The sequence below is a fragment of the Rutidosis leptorrhynchoides genome, chromosome 3 (assembly GCF_046630445.1).
Source record: "Rutidosis leptorrhynchoides isolate AG116_Rl617_1_P2 chromosome 3, CSIRO_AGI_Rlap_v1, whole genome shotgun sequence".
Lineage (NCBI taxonomy): Eukaryota > Viridiplantae > Streptophyta > Magnoliopsida > Asterales > Asteraceae > Rutidosis > Rutidosis leptorrhynchoides.
In genome coordinates this window covers 325,035,049-325,045,071 of record NC_092335.1, presented here as the reverse complement: position 1 = coordinate 325,045,071, position 10,023 = coordinate 325,035,049, and the positions used below count along the sequence as shown (strand labels likewise).

The 10,023-nt window shown below is 32.4% G+C and overlaps 1 protein-coding gene and 1 long non-coding RNA gene across 2 annotated transcripts; one reads left to right on the top strand and one right to left on the bottom strand.

Moving 5' to 3' along the window:
• The first annotated feature begins 1,709 nt into the window (after window positions 1-1,709).
• Window positions 1,710-3,792, top strand: LOC139897491 (uncharacterized). The gene is made up of 3 exons (XR_011776592.1): window positions 1,710-2,000; window positions 2,159-2,300; window positions 2,831-3,792. It is a non-coding gene; the product is annotated as an uncharacterized lncRNA (long non-coding RNA).
• An 896-nt stretch (window positions 3,793-4,688) lies between these two features.
• LOC139897490 (aspartic proteinase nepenthesin-1-like) lies at window positions 4,689-10,023 on the bottom strand. Its single transcript, XM_071880194.1, has 2 exons — window positions 9,590-10,023; window positions 4,689-5,674 (listed from the first exon to the last, which is right to left on the bottom strand). Exons 1-2 carry the CDS (start codon window positions 10,021-10,023, stop codon window positions 4,726-4,728), a joined length of 1,383 nt encoding a protein of 460 aa, XP_071736295.1. The 3' UTR covers window positions 4,689-4,725.

The following is a 10,023-nucleotide window of genomic DNA, read 5'->3' as shown; positions in this document are numbered from 1 at the left end:
TAACTACGTTACCTATTAACATGGCCATCATTGCTGAAACTTTGGCAACATCGAGCTCAGATTCAGAAACATCGTCCACTAGGTCGGCGTAGTTAGAAGTGTTTCTTTACTAAGTATTTTCACTAGCTAGTTCGGATGCTCGCCTTAGTAGTGTGTTTAATTTCGGTGTTCGTAGTGTGTTTTAATTTCGTTGTAGCGTATTTTAATTTCAGTAACTTTGAATGATATTCAATGCTCGTAATTGAAATGTGTTTTAATTAGACAAACTTTGTTAGAAACTGAAAATAACTTAATTTTTTCACTCATATAAAAGAAAATACAACATTAATCTTACACAACTAGATAAATTATCACAAAAAAGTAAAACATCACAAAAACGACCCAGCTACTAATTAACATCAGTTTCACGTTTCTAGCTCGATGTTTTTCAACTTTGAGTTCCTCTTCAAACTTATGCTTTTCCCTTAACAATCCGGGTATAATCAGTAGCGAAACTTGAACCCAAATACAAACGGGGCGAGTGCAAAAACTTAATAAAATTTTCATTGATTGCGGGGGTAAACACTAATAAAAACCTCATTATTTAGTAAATTTTACTTTAGTGTGATTTTTTTTAATGCTAGATGGGGCAGATGCCCCTACCTGTGTCCACTATGTACCGCCCCTGGGTATAATCTGCACGTCCTTATCACACATGTGTGGATCATGCGAGTCTATCCAACTGTAACGAGAGAACTACGAACAAAAAATGAAAGTAGTTTGTGATGTAATATTTTCGTTACAGAGCACAAATATTAAGCAAATAAATTTTACCATACCGTATACTTAGGACTGCCATAGAACCGACGACCTGAAATTTGATCTGACCAAGATGTTCGGAGAACAACAACTTCGCCACACTCACAAAATACATTTACTTCGAATACATTGTTAAAATGATAATGGTGAGGTTGAGGTTAGAAAAATGTTAATGATGGTGTTTAAATAGTTGAAAATGGTAAGCAAAAAAAAAAATTATATTTTACACTTTTCGGATGACATGTCGTCCGAGAAAGTTAGCGCATGAAAATTTTTACAGAGCAAAAAATAATTTCACGAGGGAATATAAAAAAGGAAAAGAAATACAGTATTTTTGGACCGAAAATTATTTTTGCGACATAAAAAAAATGAAATTACCTTGATGTCGTTCGAAAAATTACCCGGTAAAACTTTTCAGAAGAGCTGATCAAAAAACAAAAATTTTTGTCGTTTAGTAGACTTTTTCTAACAACTTTATGTCGTATGAAAAAGTATCGTCCGGGTTTTGGCATTTTTCCTTAGTGTAACCGGTTATTAACGTGTCATAGGTACACGATAATAATTTTCAACTTTTAAATTTGTTTTTATTTTTATTATTGTATTAGTAATTAAATTGGATTGAATTGTCTTTAAATTTGCATTGTTTATATTCATTTGTCCGTTACAACGAATATAAATAACGCAAATTAAAAAGTTGTTTCATATTCATTTGTATTGTACTTGCAATAGATATCTATTCTATAGATTCTATTAAATTACTAAAATGATGATGTCATAAAAAAGGTTTATCAATGCAAAAAATAATTTAAAAAGAAAAAGAAAAAAATCTAAGTCAAATTGATGATGTCATTAACCCAATTAATTAAATTTAAAAAAAAACATACGGCCAATCCATATCTCCATTCCCTTTTTCTCTCTCGCCTCTTAGGGTTTTCATGGTTTTTTCTTTCATTAGCGACTCATCGTTTTCTCCACAACGATTTCTTCAACCAATTTCTTTTGTGCTTCCAGCGATTTGTGCGTGCTCCGTGTGATTGTTTCGACCTTTTAATCTGTTAATTCCTTCTTCCAGGTTTTTTAAAATCGATTGTTGATTTGCAGTAAAGATTAGGGTTTTAGGCGCTAAAACTTCAACAGTCGTCTTCACTATGGTGGCCTCTATAAGTTTGATTATTCGATTATTTTGTTGAAATAACATTAAGGTATCGTTATTTTCTTCAATTTTTATACAACTGTTTTGTTTTCTAGGGTTATGTGGACATAGATGCAAATGCAATTCTTTTCGATTTCTATGTATGAACATTAAGCCTTTTCTTTTTAAAAGTGGTAATGATCTAACTTTTAACATTGGATGTTGCAGGAAGGATTCTAGTATTACCATGCCTAACCAAATCAAAACACTTGATGCTTGTGCCAGCGAATGCAAGTCATGAGCTGGTGGTGGTATTGGTTCTTTCATGACAAATTAGAATGGTTCTTTCATGACAAATTAGAAAGGAGAGGTATTTCTTAAACAAGTGCATAGTATAATTTTGTATGATGCTTTTTCTGCTTTTAAATGTAGCTTTGCGATATTTAAGTACAATTGATGGTCTGCTTTTTATTTATCCTAAATTATACTATTATGATTGATCTTGAACATGTTTATAAAGGCTGTCGAACTAGCAAGATTGTACATTTTTAATGTTGAGTTGTTTGGTGATCCTTTTAACCATCTAAGTCAATAGTTCTCACTCTCCTCTCAATTTACTCAAGTTGTTAATTTCGACCCATTTACTTTTTGAAGTAGTTCTTATACAACTAAATATATGTAGTAACTTGCTTAGTGACTTGCTTTGTACGACACTAATGTCTGACCCGCTTACTATTTTATTATGCTCATAGAAATCTTGCAATATACATAGGTTAACTTACCACTTTTTTTTAAAGATAGCATTTTAAACAAATTGAAATACATTTCTATTGTTATTTAAGTTATAGACACTTTTGTTTGGTTGATGAAAAGGTATAAACCCAATTTGTACATCTTCAGCTTGAAAGATACTAGGTTCGAATGCTTTATTCGCTTGGTGCTATTGATGTGAATGTTCTTGAAGTTGGAGTTTATAAGTAAAGCAACTTTAAGGAAGCAGGTATGTGATTTAAAGGGCTGTGGGTTTAGGTTTTGTAAATTTAAGGTTGAGCAATAGCTGGTTCTATTTAATGTTGTACATATGTCCATTTTTCTAACTAAATGTGGTTATTTGTGTAGTGTTTAAAATGTATTACAAGTTTTGTTGAAATCTTTGAGAAAATGATATTTAAGTACAATTGATGGTCTTGATGGTCTTCTTTTTTATTTATCCTAATTTATACTATAATTATTGATCTTGAACATGTTTATATAGGTTGTCAAACTAGCAAGATCGTAAATTTTTTATAATGTTGAGTTGCTTGGTGATCCATTTAAACCATCTAAGTCAATAGTTCTCACTCTCCCCTCAATTTACTCAAGATTGTAATTTCGACCCATTTACTTTTTGACGTAGTTCTTATTCAACTAAATATATGTAATAACTTGCTTAGTGACTTGTTTTGTACGGCACTAACGTCTGACCCGCTTACTATTTTATCATGCTCATAAAAATCTTGCAATAACCTGACATAGGTTAACTTACCACTTTTATTTTAAAGATTGCATTTTAAACAATTGAAGTTTAGTTCTGGAAGACCCTATGTATATAGCTTTGGATGGAAGTTTTGACCCATACTGACTAACTGTTTTAATTAAGTTTATAATAATCTTGCTAATATAATTGACATGTCACATACTTAATTACAAGGCGTTAGAATCACTTTAACATGCTTTCAGAACATATAGTATATTATGATCAGTATATATTAAGTTTGAATTTCTATATCTACTCATTTGTAGTTTTGGGTACCAACAATATGTTGGCATTCAGTTTGTTTGTTTTAATTCCTGATCAAATTGCATAAAATTTTATTTGTATTATATGCAGGTGCACAAAGTGGTTGGATGGTGATTGTCTATTGCGTAGAAGGTGTTTGATTAAATGTATACACACAAAAAAAAAAAAAAAAAAAAAAAAAACATGATAAGAATTTCATATTATGCCTCTTTTGCTTCTTCTACTTATTTTTTTCCCCCTCATTTTGTTGTTTACCTTTGGAACTGTTTTATTGCAATTGCACTTATGCGCAATAATTGACTTGCTTTTCATTAAAAAAATAGTAAATTGCTTGTACCAGTCTTTGATATAGTGTTTAGTTTGTTCACTACTTCACTATGACTAAGAATAAGTTTTTATGGATTGCTTCTTTGTTAGTGAGTTGGAAAACAAGTCTGAATTTACTCATGAGTCATGCCTATGTTTAATGATGATGAGGAGGAAGACCATTTTTAATGTAAGTTATTACTACAGTTTCCATCTTTAAAGTGTGTAATGACAATTTTTCAAAAATCTTTTTATGAATTTGATTTAACAAACTCGTGATTTCACGGGTTATTTCACCAGTATGTATATAAATTTAAACAACGCAAATTTAAAAGTTATTTCACATGACAAATGAATATAAACAACGCTGGAGAATTACTCACATAACTTTCAAAATATTTTATAAAAACCCTTCCCGTTACAAATGATCTTACGAGAACCTTTCCACGAATATGTGAACCCATTCTTGAAACTAAAAGACATACATCGTAAAAATATCATCAGTTCAATTCAAAATTTTGAAGTAAAATTGTAACAACCCTTAAAATGTTCTTCATGGTAGCTAGGAAACTAGAAATTTCATAAACAAATAACTAAAAACAAAAACTCATAAACACAATTTGACCAAATCCCAAAACAAATCACATTAATGTATCAATTACAAAACCAATCAAAAAGCATAAAACAAAGTGTGCACATATATGTATGATTACAACTTATCACATTGAGTTGGAATGAATGACAATGTCTCCTTCTCAAGATCATGAACCACCATCATATTTTGTTGTTGCACATTCCCGAATATTGATATCCCTGCATTTGAACCCCCCATTGCCAAACACACCAAACCACTTTTAGCATCTCCTATCATATAATTCTCTCCATCCAAATCCAAACTTGCACCATCAAAATGAAACACCAATTTCGGTATCTCAATCGATATCTGGCCCGAACCATCATCAGCAGGCAACTCAAAACACAAATCCAAACCCGTAGAACCCGAATTATCAACATTCAACTTAGTCTGAGCAACAAACTCTTTTTTCACCATACGAAATGCCGATTCTTCAAGAATAGTAATCGTAGTGCCTGAATCAATAATCATTCCACCACTTCCATCCAATCCAATCGCGAAAGTAGAATTTTTGATAGGTAAATCAACGTTTCCCACTGTTATCCCAACTAGTGAAATATAGTAAAAAGATGGGTTTGAAGGGTTTTTAATCAATGGGGTGGTGAAAACTTTAGTCTTATTTGATAATTGTGGTAATAAAGATCCTAATATCAAACTACTTTCACTATTTTCTGACGTGTCATCATTTATTGAGGTTAAACAATAAGAGAAAACTGATGTTTTTAATTGTGAAACTAATGACAAAGGTCCTCTACGTAATCCTACTAACCCACCACCTTGATTAAACCCATCTCCTTCATTATCTTCTCCACAACCAAACCCTACTTCTTTAATACTAACGTTGTTAAAAGTAAACGTTTCGGTTGCTAAAACGCCTTGAGTCGACGAATAATCGCCATACGAATACAAATACTCGCACCCATCTGTCCCACAATCAGAGTTTGGTAATTCTAGACATAAATTATCCGTACACAAAGCTTTTGTAAAAGTGGACGATTTTTTAGGATCGAAAATAGGTGTTGGTTGTTGGTGATTTTAGTGTTATCAACAATCATTTTAGTTAATTGGGATTTACTAGAAAGCAAAGGCTTATCGTATTAAGCTCAATAACGAGTTTGGAGAGTGCGGAGTGCACGCTCGTTCGAGTTAATTCAATAAGGTCTTGGAAATTACATCTTTTGATGAAAGGTAACCATGAATGGTTACATCATTTCATGAAGAGGGATGTTATTTTCCAAAAGGTTTAAACGAAGAGTTGCATCTTTTCGTTGAAAGGTTGCATATTTACATTGAAGGGTTACATCCTTTCGTCGCACCTTTTCACCTCTTATATATAGAGGAATTTGCTTTCATTCTAACAAATAGAAAACATACACATATTCTCTAACAATTTGATCAGTGATTTCATTGCCAAAAACACTGATTGCGTTCTTGTCTTATCCCTGTAAAGATTTCGTGCAACCGAGGCAATCGTAGGGTCGAAATACTTTATAGAGAAAGTGAACACACGATTCAAGAACGAATCCGGCAGTCAATTCTAACCCTCATTTCTAACAAATCTATAAAGTATTTTGGTGATGAACCTTTGATGGAATCGGTGAAAAATATGATAATTTTTATTTGAATAAAGGCATCCAAGTCATATATGATGAATATGACAGAACAATTAACGGAGATCAAGGTTCATTCATTCAAGTTTAATTTATTAAATTTACAAATGTCACTGCTTCAACTTGCATGGAGAAATATGATATTTGCATGGTGCGGTGACATGGAATTGTAATATGGTGATAAATCTTGTATGAATCTAGAAAGGACATAGGTGGTGAAATCATTCTGGAAAACATACTATACGATTTGGTATGCGATTTATGATCGGTGACATGTTTAATCGATGAAATAATTGATTCTGAAAATATATTGGATCTATATTGGTCAAGGTTTAACAAATTAAAAACCTTTATTTGTTATAAGGAATACGTGTTCCAATCACAAACACGTAATGCAACAATGTTATTTTGTTTTATATTGTTTACGTGTGAAACCATGAAAGATTGGGATTTACATCACGAATCCAATATCATGGGTGAAAACAACATGAAGGTTACTATACGGACTATATCAATTATTAATTGATCGATCAATTGGGTGGATGTTTTATCTACACTTATAATTAAACATGGACTTCATTTAAATGAAGACACCATAATACGGACGGTTATTATAGTAAAAATGTCACAGAAATTTATGAGATGTCGCTGTTTGCTTTTGGATTACGCTTGACGTTGATGGATTGAAGATTGAAGACGGTGGATCAACGCATTGATTCAATCATAATAACAAGTACACATTTTCTATCCATTTTCTATATTTTCTATAATGATCCATGATAGGAGTAAATCATGAATTGCATGATACTTTTGGTTCAAATCTGTTGGTAACCAATCATTACATGGTTGTCTATATATATATATATATATATATTTGAATGTCTAGAAACTCTCAAAAGCCATTGGGTAATTGGTAACAATCAGTTTTGACATGTAACCGTCAAAATGCTCTTTAAAGTTACTCCGTATTTGATAACTCTCAGTTGTATTATATTCAGTAAATTTGAGAGGATCCATGACATATTAATTGTGTTTATGATATGAAATACCGTTTGAAAGAGCATTTAAATAATTTATGGTTTTAAATGGTGTCCTTTTGATAGAAAGTGAAATCTGGAAATAATTGGGGTACGCATGCCTTGGGTGGTTATACCATTTGTGTTCCTGTTGTCCAGCAACAACAATAAAACACTGATTTTGGTATTGATCCAAATTGCGTTGAACAAATTTGTGTTTGTGTTCATTTGTCAAATTTTGACATAAAGGTAATCTAACCTTTTGTCAAAAGGTGTAAATATGATTGTTATATTTGATAACTGTTGAACTTAAATTCAAAGACAAACTCACGCAAGATGACAAATTATGGTAGTTATTTGCTATTGATTGTTGGTTGTCAAATCGACAGTTCCAATATAACTTTTGTACAGTTGCTTGTGCAAACGTTCCTAGTCGATTTCAATTTTGGTTTGTCAACAATTTGTATAAATTGACGATTTCGGTATGACGTTATGTCACGGCTAGTTGACTATTAATACCGGAAAGTATTATAATACTTGTAATATATTTGAGTTATAGTCTAATTAAATTGAAGAATCCTTAAGTATTTAAGGATGTATATATTCAATTATTGATCAATTATATTCACAAGTTGTTGAATTTTACACTTGGTATACATGGGGTATCTTGGATCAAAATGTTGATGTTCATATTATTAACATTATAAACTTATTGTCATTACTTCTTGGTTATAGAAGTGGATTGGCTAAGGTATGTTTATAATAATAATCTTACCATCTAATGTAATGGTAATAATTGTGTACATAAGGATAATATGGATACATTGTCCAGGGTGTATAAATTATATATTTACATTGATTACTTGTGGAAAGTGGCCATATACAAGGACTAATCAATCAATTAAGTTGAATACTCGCGAGTTTCTTATGGTAAAATAAGAATTTTGGCAAATCCTTGGATAAAAGGATTGCAAAGGAAAATTGATTGAAGTTGAAAATGTCCATTTAGATTCCTAATTATGAGATATTCGCTGGCTAAGGCATATAGTCAAATGTACAAGGGAAAATCTAGATACTTATGCCTTAGACGTATTATGTTTCGTGAGTTGATCATGAATGAAGTGATATATGTGGATTTTGTTGTGTTACAACAAAATTTGGCAAAATCACTTGACAAAAGTAATTAGCCCGAGATTTAAGTGCGCACAAGTCGGCTAATGATGTGGGATTGAAGTTCAACCAAATCTTCCAAAGTGAGACGCCCAATTCCCTTCTAGTACAACGCTAGAAGTTGAATTCAATGAGGTAAGCTTACTTTCTGAAGATTGAAACACATAAATATTCTGATCCCAAAGTATGTGTTTAGACCCGTAAGTGGAGTTAGGTTGAAGTTTAACTTCTTAATAGTTCTTTTGAAAAATTGCAAATGCGGGTGCAAGACTAAAAGAGCTACCTATGTGAACATGAAGTTTTGCCGCTTCAATGGAGCTTTGGACTTAGCTGCCAATATGTTCACTGAAGGATTGGGACACATGGCTTATAATAGTGTCAAGATTGTCTTAGAGATATGTAAGAAACTGATGTGTATAGTATTTTATAGTTTTCATATGAATTGAAGGGTTCAATTCTTCGTGAACACCCTGATTTTCGAATTCTCGTAAATATTATACTAAGTGGAAATTCAATTCTTCATGAACATTTCCATTTATGCATTAGTTTGTTCTGTTTGTTTAATTATTTTAGTAAATCAAGGATTACACTAAAATGGGGGGGATTTGTTGGTGATTTTAGTGTTATCAACAATCATTTTAGTTAATTGGGATTTACTAGAAAGCAAAGGCTTATCGTATTAAGCTCAATAACGAGTTTGGAGAGTGCGGAGTGCACGCTCGTTCGAGTTAATTCAATAAGGTCTTGGAAATTACATCTTTTGATGAAAGGTAACCATGAATGGTTACATCATTTCATGAAGAGGGATGTTATTTTCCAAAAGGTTTAAACGAAGAGTTGCATCTTTTCGTTGAAAGGTTGCATATTTACATTGAAGGGTTACATCCTTTCGTCGCACCTTTTCACCTCTTATATATAGAGGAATTTGCTTTCATTCTAACAAATAGAAAACATACACATATTCTCTAACAATTTGATCAGTGATTTCATTGCCAAAAACACTGATTGCGTTCTTGTCTTATCCCTGTAAAGATTTCGTGCAACCGAGGCAATCGTAGGGTCGAAATACTTTATAGAGAAAGTGAACACACGATTCAAGAACGAATCCGGCAGTCAATTCTAACCCTCATTTCTAACATTGGTGCATCAAAACATTTAGTGCATGGCTTACATTGTGTCCATATGAGGTCACTACCTGTATCCATAATAGCTGAATAAGTTGATGGAGGTGTTCCAATGGCTAAATTCATTAAAAACTCTCCGTTTCCAGCGTGAACAGGGGATATTACTTGAGAGCTCGAATGATCGGTTGACGTGGTAGTCATCATCATGTTGTTTATGAGTCTTTGTAACCTTAGGTTTCCTCTCATGACGCCACGTTGTAAACGCTCAAATTTTGTCAAGTTTTTGCCTGAATCAACGTGTTTGAGGGATACTCGAAAGCCCGTTTCATGATCGTTGATGACGTGGTTGTTAATGAGGCGTCTTGATGTCGAAAAAGTGGGAGGAATGAACATGAATTGTAGTGAAAAGATGATGAATACAATGGAAGAGAGTGAGAGTAGTAAGGAAGCCAT